General features: G+C 42.7%; 1 protein-coding gene across 8 annotated transcripts in view; it reads right to left on the bottom strand.

The window, feature by feature from the left end:
* The window catches only part of unc79 (unc-79 homolog, NALCN channel complex subunit), a 37,110-nt gene that overhangs the window by 2,868 nt on the left and 16,582 nt on the right, over positions 1-17,660 (bottom strand). For 3 of the 8 annotated variants that reach the window (XM_080293812.1, XM_080293813.1, XM_080293818.1), the window contains exons 23-42: positions 17,451-17,608; positions 16,396-16,577; positions 15,999-16,200; positions 15,708-15,893; positions 15,055-15,123; positions 13,304-13,641; positions 13,018-13,200; positions 12,703-12,865; positions 12,326-12,502; positions 10,959-12,236; positions 10,053-10,154; positions 9,548-9,664; positions 8,952-9,054; positions 2,510-2,650; positions 2,333-2,371; positions 2,093-2,205; positions 1,856-1,941; positions 1,298-1,471; positions 1,002-1,070; positions 809-919 (exon numbers count right to left, since the gene is read on the bottom strand). In XM_080293812.1, coding sequence (XP_080149938.1) covers positions 809-919; positions 1,002-1,070; positions 1,298-1,471; positions 1,856-1,941; positions 2,093-2,205; positions 2,333-2,371; positions 2,510-2,650; positions 8,952-9,054; positions 9,548-9,664; positions 10,053-10,154; positions 10,959-12,236; positions 12,326-12,502; positions 12,703-12,865; positions 13,018-13,200; positions 13,304-13,641; positions 15,055-15,123; positions 15,708-15,893; positions 15,999-16,200; positions 16,396-16,577; positions 17,451-17,608 — 3,991 coding nt within the window. The remainder of the gene's footprint in view (positions 1-808; positions 920-1,001; positions 1,071-1,297; positions 1,472-1,855; positions 1,942-2,092; positions 2,206-2,332; positions 2,372-2,509; positions 2,651-8,951; positions 9,055-9,547; positions 9,665-10,052; positions 10,155-10,958; positions 12,237-12,325; positions 12,503-12,702; positions 12,866-13,017; positions 13,201-13,303; positions 13,642-15,054; positions 15,124-15,707; positions 15,894-15,998; positions 16,201-16,395; positions 16,578-17,450; positions 17,609-17,660) is intronic. The other 5 variants (XM_080293814.1, XM_026151986.2, XM_080293815.1 and 2 more) reach the window with 5 other exon arrangements.

Genomic DNA, 17,660 nt, shown 5'->3' with positions numbered 1-17,660 from the left:
GCTTATGTTAGGAGCAAGCACATGATCTTCTGCTCATGCACAATGCAGAGCTGACAGTTCTCACTGCGTGGCTTGCTAATGCACGTACCTGGATGCAGCACTCTGGTGATTAAAACTTAATGGAGCATGTAAGTTTGGAAAATAGCAAATTAAAAGGCCGTTCTTAAGCCACAAGGCTCCTCATCATACAGGGCGATGCAGAGGTGACAAGTGATGCATGATGTGACCAACTTTAGTAGGTCCAGAGAGCTCTAATGTGTGTCCTTAACACCTGACCTCCAAAACTGAACTGAGTTGAAACAAATTATTGAAAATCGGCTCTTCCCTGACACCTCACCTTACCATTAAAAAAAAAAACGGCAGAGGGTAAAGATCCAAAAGCAATCATTCACAGCAACTCTGAGTTTTGAAATGAGGATATTATAAGGTCAGGAATTAAAGCGGCTGTAAAAAAAAATCAATACCACAAGAGGCATAAACCACGCTGTGCTGACAGTGGTGGAGGACTGAGGATTCATCTGTCCGAACAGTGCAGACAGCCCTGGCTCCATCGCCGTCTGAGGCAGCCACGGAGAAACACACCATACATCCTCGGTCCTAGCACACCTACTAATCATGTTAATCAATACTGGCTGATTGCCTACTTAATCATCTGTGACACACGGCCACATTTCAGGCTGACTGGAGTGTCGGGGAAGTAGGTGTAGCACCAAAAAAAGTGATGAGTGAGAGAGCAGCAAACTGCAGATTAGTTTGAAGGGTTTAACTCTTTCAAGACTTCTTACAAGCTGCAGACACACAAAAGTACCTTATTGAAGGCTTTGTAACAAAGTCCACAGAGCTCCACAAGGTAGGAGAGACCGAATGTTCCATACTGGATGACGAAGCTCAGCAGCTTGGAAAAGGGCTCCAGGAGACTCTGTGTGATGGAAGAAACGTAGAAATAGGTTAGTTATTAAAGGGCAGAAAGAGGAGACACTGACGTTCTGCTTTGAACTTACCCGAGTTGCATTTGTTGTTGGGATTTTCAGCAGGCAAATGATAATCCTTAAACTGGAATCCATAGGACACTAATGAGACACACATTGAAAAATATGTTGACCTCTCCCCTGTGCTTGTGAGGGTTGCAAATGATTGCACACTAATTTGACCTCCAAGGTAAAAGTGTCAGAGTCAAATCAATTACAGTTTTAAGACTCTGTCCTTTTAAACCATACGAGTGCACCGCTGGATGCGTTTTCCTCCGACAGTAATCACATAAGACCATGACTAAGTACTCGGACGAGTTGATATCTACCTTCAGAGGAAGCACAGAGGGCAGTTTTGTGAGGAAGGTCTGGAACTGGTTGCAGATGGTTGTCCACAGGTTGCTGGGAGAGTCCATGGGGAGTGCCTCCATGAAGGTGGCAATGTTGTCCAGGCAGTGCAGCATTGTGCCCCCTGCTGGAAGATTCTTTTTGTTGTTCAAGCCCTGGGAGGCAGGGAGGAATAAACCATAAAAAGGGGTTATATAATGACATTCTATAAGTGAAGATATTTCCATCATTTCACTCCTGATCAGTCACAATGCTCATGATGAGAGCAGTGGATTTAGGACACTGAAGTACAGATGACTGCACGGATGAGCGCGTGCATCAGTAGGTTCTTATCTTGCCCATTTTTATTTAGATATCAGTACAATAAACTAGCAGAGGAGTCCAGATCAAAGCAGGTTTCCTGAAATGCCCAGATGATGTGATGTTTAAGATGGGCCTACGCTGCACATGAAGCTGGCGACATCAAATCTTTTGCTTTGACAAGAGCTCCTCCTGCTGGTTGAATGACTCAACACATCAACATGAAGAAAAAATCCCACCTCGAGGAGCATGTTGAGAGCAGCAACAGAACTGAGCTCATTGAAATCTATCAGCGAGGATGCAAGTGTTCTCAGAAAACTTCCATCTGTTAAAAGAAAAAGAAGGGAGCAGTTTATACAATGGGAACTTATGATGTTAGATTGAATGTTTAAAAGTAGCTACATTACAATAAAGTGTGAAGCTAAGTTTCTTTTCTATGACAAATTCAAGCTGAATTTTCAGGTTTTTAAACAGACCTTTTATGTTGCTCTGGAAGAGCTGGGGCAAGATGCCGTTAGGAGCCAGCTGGTGAAACATACAGCGCAGGAACTGCTTGGCTACACCTGCTACATTCCCTGGGATCAACATACTGCAGGACATCGCAGGGAGAATGGCTGTGTTAGAAGAGCAGTCACACTTGACATATACTATTAAAGTCATCTATAAGCACAGTGAACATCTGCACACATTGGTGTTATGGCTTTTATGTCTCATACCTCTCAGCTTGTCCAGAAAAATTACCACTGGATGCCAACCTGAGAGAAGTCAAAGCAGCAGATTAGGACTCAGAGATGAATTATGCATGAGCTCTAAGAGTGAGTTATGAAACTTCATTTAACGGTGAAGTGCTGTGTGGATGGAGATTGCAGGGATGGTTACTGGAGCTGTTGTACCTGCCCACAGACTGCATGATGTCAAGAAGCATAGGGGCAGCCAAATCCGGGCTGAGGTGAATGAACATGGAAAGAACCACCACAGCGAGGCTGAGAGTCTCCTCATCATATTCTTCCAGAACAGCTGCACAGTCCCGACACCTGAGACATCACACGGAAATACACCAGGCTAGATTTAGCATAAAAACAGATCTATTTTGCTCATTTTTATGGAACGCCAGGACTGCCATAATGAATTAATTAAATACACCATTAAATAATTAATTAAATGTGGCAATAATTAATTAAAATTGGAATTAATTAATTAAATAAATAGTTATGATATATGTAATTAATTAATTATTGACACATTTAATTAATTATTTATGTATTTCACATTTTAATTAATTATTGACACATTTAATTAATTAATTATTGACATATTTAATTAATTATTTATGTATTTCACATTTTAATTAATTATTGACACATTTAATTAATTATTGACACATTTAATTAATTATTGACACATTTAATTAATTATTTAATGATATATTTATTTATTTCATTTTGGCAGTCCTGACGCCTGGCTCTCATCATGAAATAATTTTATCTGTCAGCCTCACCCATCAAACTCAGGGGGCGGGGTTAACGCTGATCGAGTCAAAACCATTGCTTTGGCCTGGTGGCCATTGTTTCTAGCACACAACAACCGGCATGTGGAAGCTAACAGAACTGAGCTTTGAAAAACCCTGTTTGTGTGTTACCAAATACCGTTTTAATATTTTTTTAGCCGAGAATGTAGTGGTTTAATCTTCATGTGTCTGGTCGGTTTGTCAAGATACAGCCTCTTTGCAAAAGTGTTTCGATGATTTCGGAGATGTCGTCCCAGTCTCACGGCAAAGCGTGGGATAGACCCGCTCGCCTCGCAAGCAATCCCACCGACAAAGCGCAGGCCCCGGTACACAGCTGTAGTAACCCCCGCTGACTTCTTTTACTGAGGTTATATTTATCGGTGTTTTATTTCCTGATGTTCTTATGTGTCCTACGTGTTTCAGTCGCCAATTCTGAATTATAACTAACATTAAAAACATGTTGTGGTGGGGCGTGGTCTGCGGGGCCGTGCGGACGCACCTGCACGGCATCCGCAATCACGCCCGCCGTGTTAAAACACGGGGACTCAGGGGTTGGTGGTGGTGTGGTGTGATGTGAATCAAATAAAGTTGGCTCTGAACGTCGCTCTGTGGTCCCGCCGTGCCTTATTCATGCCACATTGGTGCCGAAACCCAGGAGGCGGCATGGCGGGTACCTACCAGAGCCAGGAAAGGAAAGAGCTGGCCGAGATGGTGGCCGAAATAGCGGCCACCCAGCGGAAGCAGGCGGCGGAGGTGCGTCGCCAACAGGAGGAGCTGCGGCAGGAGAGCGAACGCCACCTGGGGAAGATGGCAGAGCTGGCAGCGCTGCTCTGGGCCTGGGCGCCACCCCCACAAGTGTGTCTCGAGGACAGTGGAGGAGCCGTGTGGGTCACCTCGGCAGCCGGAGGTGGTGGACGAGCCACGCGGGGGTCCGAGCCTGCCGGAGGAGGAGGAGCAGCAGCCGGGTGAAGGGCTGCTCCTGCCGGGAGCGGTGGAGGAGCCGCTCCAATCGGAGGCCGAGGACGAGGCGGGCGAGGGTCTACACCTGCCGGAGGCAGAGGAGTCGCTCCACCCGGAGGGGGGCGAGGGGCGGTGCCTGCTGGGGGCGGAGGCGCAGTGCGGGGAGCCGCTCCAAACGGGAGTGGCGGAGGCGGTGGCGGAGCAGCTGTGCGGGGAGACGGAGGTCCCTGCTCCAGGGCAGCCTGTGCAGCCGGAGTTGGAGGCAGAGGAGCGGGACAGCCCCGCTAGGCCGGGGATCGGCGGGCTGGCTAGTCCAGCCTCGCTGCCACCAGTCGATTCTGCGCGCCTGGCGTCTGCCCAGCCGCCTGTGTGCAGGAGCACACGGCCATGCCGGTGGGGCCGTGTCCGCTTGCTACGCGGCCGACCTCCGGACCAGCTTCGCCGTTGCCGCTGGATGCGCGGGCGGCCACCAGAACGGACGCTTCCCCGTCGCTTGGTCGGGGGCTGGGGCGCCGATGTGTAGGGGCCGAGTCTCGCCCCAGGTCGCGGGGGGGAGTAGGTTTGGCCGGATCACTCCCCGGCCTCAATCGGGCGATGGGGGTATGTGGTGGGGCGTGGTCTGCGGGGCCGTGCGGACGCACCTGCACGGCATCCGCAATCACGCCCGCCGTGTTAAAACACGGGGACTCAGGGGTTGGTGGTGGTGTGGTGTGATGTGAATCAAATAAAGTTGGCTCTGAACGTCGCTCTGTGGTCCCGCCGTGCCTTATTCATGCCACAATGTTTAAGGAGGAGAGAGAGCAAATCTGTTTAACATCTGATCTTTGGGTTTTTGTTCAGTAATCAGCGTGACCTGTGTATAAACACATAAAAGAGATAACGTTGGTGTTTCCGTCATGTAGTAACTGCTGGCTTTAACTGTACAAAGGTTGTTCGACACTATGAAACACATACAGACTTCATGATGTTCGGCTAATATTTTTATTGTGAATATTAATCATGCTGACCTCGCTCTGTACACCACGCAGCGAGGTCAGCATATCCACGATATCCTCAGCTCCATGAGTTTCCCAGCTGACTATCTAACTGCCAACTATTCCAGAGACGTGAAAATATACAGCATAAAGAAAAGTGTAAGAGACTCAGCAGCAGATTAGAATTACAGTTATACATTTAATAAATCACCAAATGAATCCAAGAAACGAGCAAACCTGTTCCGACAATTTGAATTTGTATTCCCTCAGCTGCAGACTCGCTGCTGTTTAAATGTTTGAAAAGGAAGATTAGATATAAACAAACGTCAAACATAGACTCAGTCTGCCTTCACATTTGATATGAGGCCAGCACGTATAGTGGCCTCAGCAGGCTATTACTGAAATACACGTGCTATATCATAAACTATGATATAAACAGGGAGGTCCTATTAACATGTTTAGTTTTAAAGGACACCTTCCTGCCTTTAGTCTCATTCATGAGCAGTATTCGTTTTCTTCTAACATCCAGAAGTCTGCACAATGTGTTTCATAGTTTGTAACAAGCCTTTGACAGGTAAACATAACATGACCGAAAAAGCAAAAAAAAAAAGAGAGAGAGAGAGAGAGTGTTGATATAAGAAGAGAAAATTCTCTCAATTATGGAGACAGGCAAATGGTTCATTTATGTTTGATGTGTGTTTATTCCTCCCTAAATATCGTCGGTGAAGTTCGCCATGCACGTCAGATTTTCCTGCGCATTTTTATACCTCTGCCAACAGAGAGAGAAAAAAAATCACATTCTAACAGACAGCTGGTGCTTAGAATACAGTTGAATAACTATTAAAAAACAGATGATATTTAGATGATAGTTCAGTCTAACACATGTGCCAGTGGTTCATTAAACGTCTGTGAAACTATGCAGTTATGAAACGTAACTTTAACCTCAGCCAAACCGATTTGCTCAGTTGTAAATAAAACAGCGAAGTAAACGTGACCCGACAGACAGAACCTGAGTGAATGAAGTCCACTGAGAGCTAAAACTCAGCTGAGGTTTGAAAGCTGTGTGCTGGTGATTGGACATCAGCCGCTGATGAAGCTGTTCGCCTATAAAGTGCTCTGTAAGGAAACAAGCTCCAGCAGCTCTGCGCTCGGGGAAAACACTATATTTACTTATCTTGTGCAGAAAAATGCGCTGACATTGCTTTATATCGAGCACCGGCTGCCCAGTTAAACTGTGACTATCACCAGGTAACGTAGGCCTGTTTCTTGAATTAGCAGCAGGTGTTAAACAGCTGACAGATGAGGAGGAGGATGCATGCAGGTAAACTGAGGGTCTGCTGAGCTGATCGCTGGTTTCGTGAGAAAAATGTCAGCTCGTTCTTTATGTTACAGAAGCACAGAGACACAAGACCAGGCGGAAAGAGACGATCGTTCGGTGAAAATGAGAATCTGCGAATGCAACATGTGGAACACGGAGAGTGGAATATGTAAACAAACCGGTTAATGTACCCCCTCGGTGCGCTCTGCATGCTAACTGTTAGCAGAGCTAGTGAAATCTCTGAAAACATCTGAGCACTTTTGCAAGCATGTTCTATGTTGACAACCTGACCAGACATACGGCGCGACATTCGCGGCTAAAACACTGTTAAAAGTGTAGCTGGTGACAGAAAAACGGGGTATTTTAAAACTACACCACCACCATTGCTGCCTGTGATTTGATCTGCATTCTGGGATAACTGGCTGCCCCAAGTCTACACAAGCAATCGATTATCTAGGATCGACCTGTTTTGACTTACTTTGCACGGCAACCAATCAAATGTTAGAGAAGCTGCATGGGCAGCGTTAACCCCGCCCCCTGAGTTTGATGGGTGAGGCTGACAGATAAAATTATTTCATGACGAGAGCCAGGCGCCGGGACTGCCAAAATGAAATAAATAAATATATCATTAAATAATTAATTAAATGTGTCAATAATTAATTAAATGTGTCAATAATTAATTAAAATGTGAAATACATAAATAATTAATTAAATGTGTCAATAATTAATTAATTAAATGTGTCAATAATTAATTAAAATGTGAAATACATAAATAATTAATTAAATGTGTCAATAATTAATTAATTACATGTGTCATAACTATTTATTTAATTAATTAATTCCAATTTTAATTAATTATTGACACATTTAATTAATTATTTAATGGTGTATTTAATTAATTCATTATGGCAGTCCTGGCGTTCCATACATTTTAAGATTCAGGTTTTTTTGCGACTCCACTAGAAAAGCTTTGCACTATCTAAAGTTTAGTACTCGGTCTGTTGCAGCCCCTTCAATCATCCACAGTCTGCAACAAGCAGTTTTAACTCGCCTCTCTTTAAGCTCATTTTTCTGATTGGCTGCCCTTCACAAACTGCTTGATCAGTGCTCACAGCCAGAGCTGTGTGCATTGGATGACCATATTAGGAATATCTCTTCTCTCTGAAATCAGGATAGAAAAAAAACTGGGTGAAATTGAGTGCTTTGAGCAGTCTGAGCCCTAAGCTTTTGGCTATTTTGTACCTAGTCATTATATAAAACTTTGACCATGTTTAATGTGAGCACGCAGCACTGTAACAGCAGCCCTCAACACCTCCAATCCTGTATAATCATCTGAAGCCTGTTAGAATATTTATTCTTTAAGTGTCACATTTATTAACTTTAACTAATCGAGTTGTGGCCGATGACTGCCCCTCCCTGAGCCCGGTTCTGCCAGAGGTTTCTTACTGTTAAAAGGGAGTTTTCCCTTCCCACTGTCCCCAAAGTGCTAGCTCACAGGGGGTCATTGTAGGGTCTAACTTACAATATAATGCGCCTTGAGGCGACTGTTGTTGTAAATTGACACCATATAAATTGAATTGAAAGTTCAGTCCTTAAAAATGTAACCACAGTGTTTACAATAATACAATAATAATTTACTTTTTTAAATTAAACTTAAAAAGAAATTAAAAGAATAAATTCCTACTTCCACTTAGTGCTGTTTGGCCAGCTGAGCCATTCAACTTCAATATGAAATAATGTCAAAATGTTTGAAGAGAGAATTATCAAAACTTAGGGAAAAACCTTTTTCCCTAAGAAAATGGCTTAGACGCACTTTTCTGCTTTCCTGCAAAGTCATCTTCAAAACATTGTTACTCTTTTACCAACATCTTTAAATATCCAGACAGGGAAGGAGCCACCCTGTTAAATTTACTGAGATCAACAGCAGAAGGTTTAAGAACCGATAAATATGTGAGAATGACTCAGTTCTGTAATGTGTTTTACAGCCTGGTGGACTGCAGGTTCTTAATGTGAATGATGTGATGAGGTTAAAGCCAGTGCTTCCACACAGGGGTGCGGCTGTTTCTTTCTATCGGCTGATTGCAGCTGCTGCTTCATCACTTGCAAAGCCAACAAGCAATGTGTAGAACACTTCTTTCCAGACACCCTTTTTAACTTTTGCTTTTTAACTCCAGGGCGTGACGGAGACCAGCTCTGATGCATAATTCCAATTCAACAAGTTAAAATAAAAAGCTGCAAAAATTAGCTCTGTAGGGAATTTTGATGGGAATATTTTAGGAATTTTTCCAAAGCTCCTACAAAATCTGACATTCTGAATCCTTTTCAGTTCTCTTTTAGTTCATTACTGTTAATTAGTGGCAGCATTTACCCTGAAATAGCAGTTATACCACATGGACATAATGTAAAGACAATGTGATCTCTGCTGTCACAGGATCTCGAGCACTTGGGCTAAAAGTTAGTTTCTGGTTTTATTGTTGTTGGCACCAGTACAAATAGATTTGCAATTCTCCAATAAATCAATAATAGTTTGACTTTAATACAGCTTGATAGATATAGCTACTAAGTGATTGATTCACCGGTCAGACATCGTGGTAGGCTGCTCGTCAATGAACTCCTCGGGTGCAGGGACGAACATGCTGACTGTGCTCGGTGCTGAGAGGAGACTGGTCTTCGTAGGACCTACAATGGAAAAATATCAGTCATAAAAAACATTTCCTTTTCACCTTGTAGCACACAAGAAATTTGATTGAAGTTTAGATTCAGTGTATTTATTTAAATGAAAATATATTAGGATTAGCTCAAACAGAGATTTTCAAATGAGGGTACTAATACTGCCTGTAATAGGGCATGTACATAAGAGGGCTTTTATTGTAATTTAAAAGCCCTCTTGCATCATCATTCCTCTTACATCATTCCTAAAATAATATAACTAGTTAGTTAGTTTATTAGTTAAATAAAAAAGATGTAAATTTGATGAATCACATTTTATAGTCAGTTTTCAGTGTAATGGCTATAAAAACATATAAAAACATCACCATCTATTAGGAGGTGTTTTACTATCCTCTTCTTTTAATTTCAGTTAACTCTGGTGGGTGTCTGGTGTTCTTGCATGTGTTATTATGTCACTGTCTCCTCAAAAGGTTATAACTGAAAAATGTCCACAGTGACTGACCCGTCTCCCAGGTGCAGATGTTGTGTGGTGCGCTGGACTGATGCTCCAGCTGTCTCTTCATAAGCTGGCTCATGGTTAAAGCTCCCAGAGAGCCTCGTTTCACCTGCCGGTACTGAGCTAGAGGTCAGAGAAAGACAAGAAAACAGTACCTGGTTTTAACTGTCAGTATAACTCATTTCAGTCTAACCAATAAGGGTTAGACTTTAGGTCATTTAGCCCTAGTCCTGATTAACTAAACCATTATTATAACAGATTCAAGTTGCACTAGTTATAAATTAAAGCTTAAAACATTACATATTGGTATTTTTTCCTGTGTTGTTAAAAAATGTATATTATGTCATGTTAATTTAATATTTCAAGCTCCATTACAAAATTGTAAAAAGTGAATCAGAGACAAACATATAAATAATAGGTTATGGTATATTAGACATCGCACTAGTAATACACAAAAAACAATTTAACTGAAGTCGGTGAGGAGATGATGTAGTGAGTTTTTGGCTCCTACTTGACACTGAAGAGCGATGACTTGTTTCAGGTATAGCAGCTTCGAGTGTTGGTGCTGAGGCAGATTCTCGTGGCTTTTCCAGGGTAGACATAACTTTGTGATCTGCAAGGCATCAGAATATATACCAGAAGTCTTCCAACAATAATCAGTAATACAATACATAGATGTCTAACATTTTTAAGTGATAATTTAAGAGAAAAATTTTTTATATGAAGTTTAGCATGTTGTTACATAATCTCAATAGAGGCATGATTTGGTGCCATGTGGGCAATTAAAGTGCAATAAAAATCTGATTCAGTCTTTTACTTTTACATTAAAACCTCATTGTATAATTGGAAAAGTACACACACACACACACACAAAAACATGAAAAGGGGCAATGCATGGCAAGAGTGGTTAGTATTTCTGGTAATGAGTGATGATCATTTCGCTCTGATGACAAAATAAGCATTTATTAATAAAAGAAATGCAAGAAAATTGATTTTTTTAAAACAACAATAAGGAACTAAAGAGATAAAATAATAAATGAATAATATTCAGAGTTAAAAGTTGTAAGTAGAGCAATGTACAAAGCTAATTTATAAATGGCTGGTTTAGGCAGCATCTCTGTAGGCTTACGTCACTAAGAAACAGCTGATGTGAGTCAGCCGAATATAAATAAACTGTGACAACACCTCAGGATTGTCTTTTTCTGGCTTAAAGTAGAACTTATGTGTAGTAAATCAGCTACAGTGCTTTAAGTTTAGCTGGAATTATTCTACAATAGTTTGATCTCTTAAAATATTCACTTTTGACCAGACTTGTACAAAAAGTAATAAATAAGATTTTACAAGATTTTCTTAAAAGACATTTTTGAAATCAACAACAGCACGCTCTGGTTTTTGTTCACGTGTCCTTTCTCTTTACCTGTTTCTGCGGTCTGCTCAGCACCCAGCTTGTCGAACGTGTTGAACGAGATGTCCAGGTATTCCCTCTGGATGGCGCTCACAGCTATCTTCCTCTGTTTACGCTGTCGGGGAACAATCTGGATTTTAAACTCAGCTTCATCGTTCTCATCTGCGTTGTCAGGTTTGGGGTCGCTGTCTGCTTCGTCGCCCATATCGTCCTCCTCTTCATCATCTCCATCCCCTTCTTCTTCGTCATTGCTGTTGCTCTTGCTCTTCTCTGGTGAGGAAGGCGGCTCCGCTTTGTCTTCGGGGATGTCAAGGAAGATAGTCCTGCCAGAGGGACTGGTGCTGGGTCCTATAAGAGTCCTGATTTCTTCCGGGGTCGCACATGTGTCATCTAGCGAGGTGACAGGGACATGTGGGGACTTTCTCAGCAGGTCTCTCTTCTGCTTTAAGGTCATGGGGCTTTCATGGGAGATGTTCTCTGATCGGTCAGGGAGCTCCAGAGAGGTGCTGCGAGGCACACGGATAGGCTCCTTTCCTTCAAATTTCTGCTGTGAGCACCTCTCTCCCACCACAAGCTCTGGGGTCTTTTTGTCAGTGGAGCAGTCCTCCACACTCACCTGAACAACAGGGGACAGTCGCAAAGTGTTGCTACTTGCAGGAGAAGCTGAGACTTTTGGACTCCCACTAAACTTGGAGCCTATGATGGTGTTAAGATCAAACTCCTCATCACTTTCCACAATCCTCAGAGGTGGTAGCGGTTCAAAGACCAAGGAGTCGCTGTCAGACATGGAGAGCAGCGAATGCTTTTCTGGAATTGAGGTGCAGTCAGAGGAGAGGTCAATCAGGTCTTGATCGTCCTTTCCCTGAGCTGATCCCTCTAAAGAGCCCTGATCTGTTTTGTCATCAAAAGTCTCCATGCAGCTGAGCCGGACCTCTGGTATGACGGGCTTGGAGATGTCAGACTGGCCACCTCGAGAGCCCCGTCGGTCCACGGGATCAACCCGAACTGAAGAGCCATCAGAGGATCCTATCCCATGATACCTGTTGTGGGGAGTAGTAGAGGATGGGGGCAGGACTACAGGGGGCACCTGCATGTCGCAACGATCAATGCAGGACTTGCGCCGATGTTCGTCCAAACTGAATAGTATGGAATCCGTGTTGGAAATATCCAAAGACTTCTGCTTGTGGATTGCCTGTAGCCTCTTTCTCCTGGTGCTCTCCTCCCGCACACAGTGCAGGATGCTATCCTGAAGGGCGCTAGCTTCACGGTACTCTGACAGCTCAATTTCACCTGATGCAAGGAAAGAAAATGAGACCGAATCACAAAAAAATATTATTGTATGATAAAGACTGAATCAATTTGCTTAATATAGAGCGCACTTGACATTGAAAGCCTCTGCCTCTTACTTCTCTTGGCATTCAGCTCTACCGGCTGGTATTTCACAGACTTGCTGCCACCAATTCTCTTCAGGCGAGCAAAGAAGGTCTGTGACTCCTTGTTAGCAGCACCAGTCGGCGTGTCATGGACGTCTGACTCATCAAATACACTGTCCTCTTCTAATGTGGAGAACAAATATGTGAAATGTACTTGAGCGCTGCATTAATGTAGCATTAAAAAGTCATAATCTGCCTGACTGAACAATGTCTTTTCCCTCCTATTCTAGCATAACGATCTATGACATATATCATATTATCATATTCTAATCATCATCATCATCTACTGCTGATACAGACAACGCATTTGCTACTTTTCCCACCTTTTTCTTTCTCGCTATAGCGGCTTATGTTGGAGTTGTCACTGTAGAGTGGTCCTGCTGTAGCATGGGGGCGACAGCTGTGATACTGTGCATTCAGTGTGTTGATGGTGATGTGGATCAAATGGAGGACTACTTTACTGCCATCCATATCTCTGTAAGGGTACTATGGTGCATAAAAACAATGTAAGCTCATTTTGTACAAAAGATTGAAGAAAATATGTCACGAAAACATAAAAAGAAATATCTTAGAGGTTAGGTGGCATTATGTAGCAGACTCAATGTACAGTTATTCATGCAATAAAAAATATTAAGTACCTTGTAAAGGATAACAAGAAGTGCTTTGAGCCACATCTGCCGAATGTGTGGTTTAAGGGCCCACAGGGAGCAACGAGGAGGCTGCTGAAAATAGTGCCTCAGCTGGGGACATGTGCAGTACTTCAACACCTGGACCACAAGAGGGAGCAGCTGCTTTCCCAAACCGATATTGTAGTCCAGTACCTGTGAGCAAATAAGTTAAATTCACTGGCAGTTGCGACGTTCAGGTACTCTTTCGCAATAAGCCTAATATGCAGGTGCAAACATTTGATTATATTTCAGTTACTTGTGCAATGCCAGCGATGAAGGCGTTGAAGCAGGTGGAGGTGCGCATCTTCTGAGGTGCAATCATGAAACAGCCTTCCTGTTGATCATACCCCAGCAGCACATACAGATGACGCTTCACTGTGTTGAAAGCCTTGGCACTACCAATATCTGCCTCAGCACTGCTTTGGTCTTTGGCCATAAATTTCATGAGGACCATGATCAGCTGGTGAACCGTCTGGTGATCGACGCCAGCGTTCTCAGGGAGCAGGTCTCTGATGATGGTGTCGTCCTCGGGAGAAGGGGTCTGGCCTGCAAGAGGGGCTGAAGCGTCAGGGTTAATGTGCGGGAGAAAACGTGCTGCAGACAGGGAGATAAGATGGGGAGAGGGTAGGGGTGCGGTAGCAGGGAGGATAACAACACAGAGGTGGAGGGGTGTCAGCTCATCCTGTCCATTTCTCTGCCAAGAGAGTTGGAGCCATTATCATGCTGTATACATACATCACTACAATGTGTTCATGGAATATGTAAATGGGGTAAACGCACAACAGACTGTCTAGTTTTTCGTTCCGTGTCAGGATTGCTTTAGCCCAGAAAGTAGGATGAAAGAACAATGACTGCCACTATAGACCAAACATTATTTTTTATGTACAATAAAGTGCAAAACTCTTCAGCCACCGCTCATTTCTTTATATTTTGCAAAGAAAATAGGCACAGTGACTTATTGAAATATGTGAAGTCATATACACGGAAATAAAGTTTGTCAAACTCTAACAAGCTTGAAATTCAATATTTGGTATGACCACCTTTATTCTCCACCACAGTCTAAACTCTCTTATGGAAGTTTTAAGTAGTCTTCACAAATAGTTCTCCGGGCTTCTTGAAGGACATTCAAAGCTCTTCTTTGGATGTTGGCTGCCTTTTGTTTCATTCTCTGTCAAGATGATGCCACACCGTTTCAATAATGTTGAAGTCCAGGATGTGTTCCACTGTGTGTGTTTTTTCTATGCAGGTATGCTTTTACGGCACTGCAAATATCTTTGGGATCACCGCCATGCAGAAAATAAAGCTGCCAATCAGATGCTTTCCAGAGCATCCAAATCTGACAACACTTTTCTGTGTTCATAATTCCATCAATTTTGACAAGATCCCTAACGCCACTGGCTGAAATAGAACCCCAAGCCATGACAGGGCACCATGTTTTACAGATGGCTCTTGTACCTCTCTCCCGCCTCCTCCACAGATGTTCACCATGTTAAGGATTCATCACTCCATAAGTCGTTGCTACTGATTCTAAATCCACTTCTTGTATAATTTGGCATAGTTACTCATAGTTAAACAAGTCTTTTCTGCATGTTTAAACTAAAGAAATAGGAACAAATTGTTGGTTATGTGTAGACACAACACTAGTTCATCATGTCTTTTTTATGCTTGAATGATTCATAGATCATTGTTACGTGGCTTAACATACTGTATATAAAAAAACTAAACATTCATCTAAAAATGGCCGTGTACAAGGGTAATGAGTAAAAGATCTTTCAAAGCAAACGTTTGAAAGACCTTCAGAAAGCCCGGAGAACTATTGCTCAAGAGCACTTTAAAAAATTATTGACCGTCCAGGTCCTTGGAAGCAAAATACAAGGAAATGAGGGTTGTGTTGAGAATTTTCAATAATACTGTATAATACTAAATATTTAATATTTGAACATAGTTTTCATGAAAGTCTTACTGTACTTTTTCTCCAATATGATGAAGACTTGGAATGTTATTTACCTGGCAGGACTTTCTCTATCATATCTCCCAGTGTCGGGGCAGAGAGCTCTTGCCTCGTAAGCCTTAGAGCTAAAAACCACATATGAAGAGCAAGATTTAGGAGAGCGTACATGGGAGGTAGCACAGGACACATGTCTGAGCTTCATCATCTTCCAACACATATGCGCACACAAAGAGACGCGTATACTTTTGATTTAAAGGGCGTGAAATCCAAATGTTATAAAGATTGAGGGCATTTGGATCAACCAGATAAACCTGTGTTTGAAGGCAGCACGAGTATCTCAGAAACTCAGACAGCCTTCTGTGGAGAGCCACAGATAAAACATTTAAGTGAAATGAGCGTCGGGAACATATAAGTGAGGAGAGAAACATTAGGAAAATGGAACAGGACCTTGGTCAAACAGTATTTGCAAATAGAAAAGGATTCTTTTTTTTTTTAAAAGGCAATGATCATCACTTTGTGACAGAATCTATAATGGCAGGTCATTTTCCAAATAGAAAGTTGTTTTTTTATAGACTTCTATGTCATAGCATGTGAGCCAAAGCACTTAAAAAAGTCTCAAATGCTATTTGCAAACACTTTTTAACAACAGACTTTTTGAGACAGGTTAGAAATAAGACTGACAGCCTGACAGCTGATGTCTTCTACTCACGTAGTCGGTTGCTCAGTGACTCAGGGAGTGAAAAGGCTCTTTTAGACTGGGCGTCCGTGCCTCCTTTTACACTGTCACGGAGGGAGCGCACACTCTTCTGCTGATTCCTCGCGAAACGGGCCCGTCGTATCTTCCACATTGCTGTATCACTGAGGTTAGCTACATTGGTTCGTACAGCTGTAATAGCTGTCAAAGAAACAAGGATTGCAAAGCTTACTTGAAGCACTGTTAAGTTGTAAATCTTCTCTTACAGGTGTAAAACATCTGGATGGGGACATGGCAGATACATACTAGTAGGGAAGGGAAACTCTTTGTTGCAGTCCAGGTGCAGCTGAGCCTCCAGAGATAATGTTTCAAAACGGTTGACGAAAAACTCCCAACTAAGCGCGGGGATATCTTTCTTCAGAAAGTGCAGGAGTAGGAGTTTACTGAGAATAATGGGACGATCTCTCACCACAGTGTCAAATTGGAAATCCAGACACAGGCATAAGCCCTAAAAATGCACAACAAGTACAATCCCTTTACATAGAAAATCCATAAATAAAATTTACAGCTTTCAACACATAAATACCAAAACTATAATTAAATGCACACCAACACACCCTGTCTTAGTGAGAATGCTTAATTTATTTATCCTTCACGCGAAAAATAAACAGAAATTTTGTTGCTAAAAACAAGAGCAAAGTACCTGAAGGGATGGCCTCTTGATTGTGTCCAGTAGCAGCCTGGCCCTGGTGGCCACAGCAGGGTTGACATCCTCCACAGAGGCCAGGAAGCAACAGAAAGCGTGAGCCAAGGCATACTTCAGTAGGTGGTTTTTTGTCACTGCACCAATGTCCAGGAAACGACACAGCACTGCTACCTTCTCGACTGAGAGGATTTCGTGAGAATAGAGAAAGAAATGAATTACTGCTGCAGACAAAGACGGAGCAAGTGAGCTGCCAGATGTCTTCATATAATTCCATGATTCAATAAACAGAATCAGCCCAGAGGTCACAGAGGAAGATGACTGAGATGAGTTAATGTTTTACTAAATATTTGTCTTCGCACAATGTGGTGGTAAAACCAAATGCTTCTTTTTTTTAGCAAAGGCGATGCTTTCAATAAATAAAGTGATTTACTTATCATTCCTCAGATTAAAATCTAAAAATAGACGCTGCACTCTTATACCCATGAGCTCTTAGCCAATGTGGTGTTGAGTGCTAGGTGTCGGTGTGGGCGAGTGTGGGACCGTGCAGTGAGTCAGAACACTAGTTGACTTCATTTAGGAATATATTACATGCATGTGTAGATTTATACCAATATTTCTACCCTACTAAATGGATATAATAACATTAGAAGTGCTCATTGGTCATGACACAGATCAACAGCATCGCAAGCTGACATTGTGATGCATCAGTTCACTACTTGGACAGAGCAAATAGCTCCTCTCTGCTAATCACAATGTGAAAAAACCCCTCATTAATCCCACAATTCCTCTTTGCTGCCTGTACCAAGGTAACCATGGCAACACATAGGGGAGATGTGGGCAGGCAGTGGTTTGGGAAGCCTATTATATAAGCAGATCCTCCTCTCCTCTTCCTGGCGATCCTCATCATTTACAATCGCAACCACAAAGACAAACCATTAAGCCAAAGATATCCATTTTTGATGATCATATCTGCACATGAAGCCGCAAACTGTCTGCGACCATCCTAGGAAGACACGGAGTCTGAAATTTAACGCTGTTACTTTATGACTCACCGGCTTCAAATCGTATTTTCCAGTCTTTGCTGTTGAAGTTTGTGTTGATGAGATTCCAAAAGATGTCTGCCCCGTGTGACAAAGACAGGGCGTGGAGAAGCTGCGGCACGGCCAACGAAGCCAGCTGGCAAAACTCTGATTTCAGCATCGACCACAGACTGAAAACAGAAGAGACAGAAGCACAAATGTCACTTAAGGAGTTAGCACAAT

This window comes from Astatotilapia calliptera, chromosome 19, assembly GCF_964374335.1.
Source record: "Astatotilapia calliptera chromosome 19, fAstCal68.1, whole genome shotgun sequence".
NCBI lineage: Eukaryota > Metazoa > Chordata > Actinopteri > Cichliformes > Cichlidae > Astatotilapia > Astatotilapia calliptera.
Note: the sequence above shows the minus strand (reverse complement) of the source record. Positions and strands in the feature narration are given on the sequence as shown.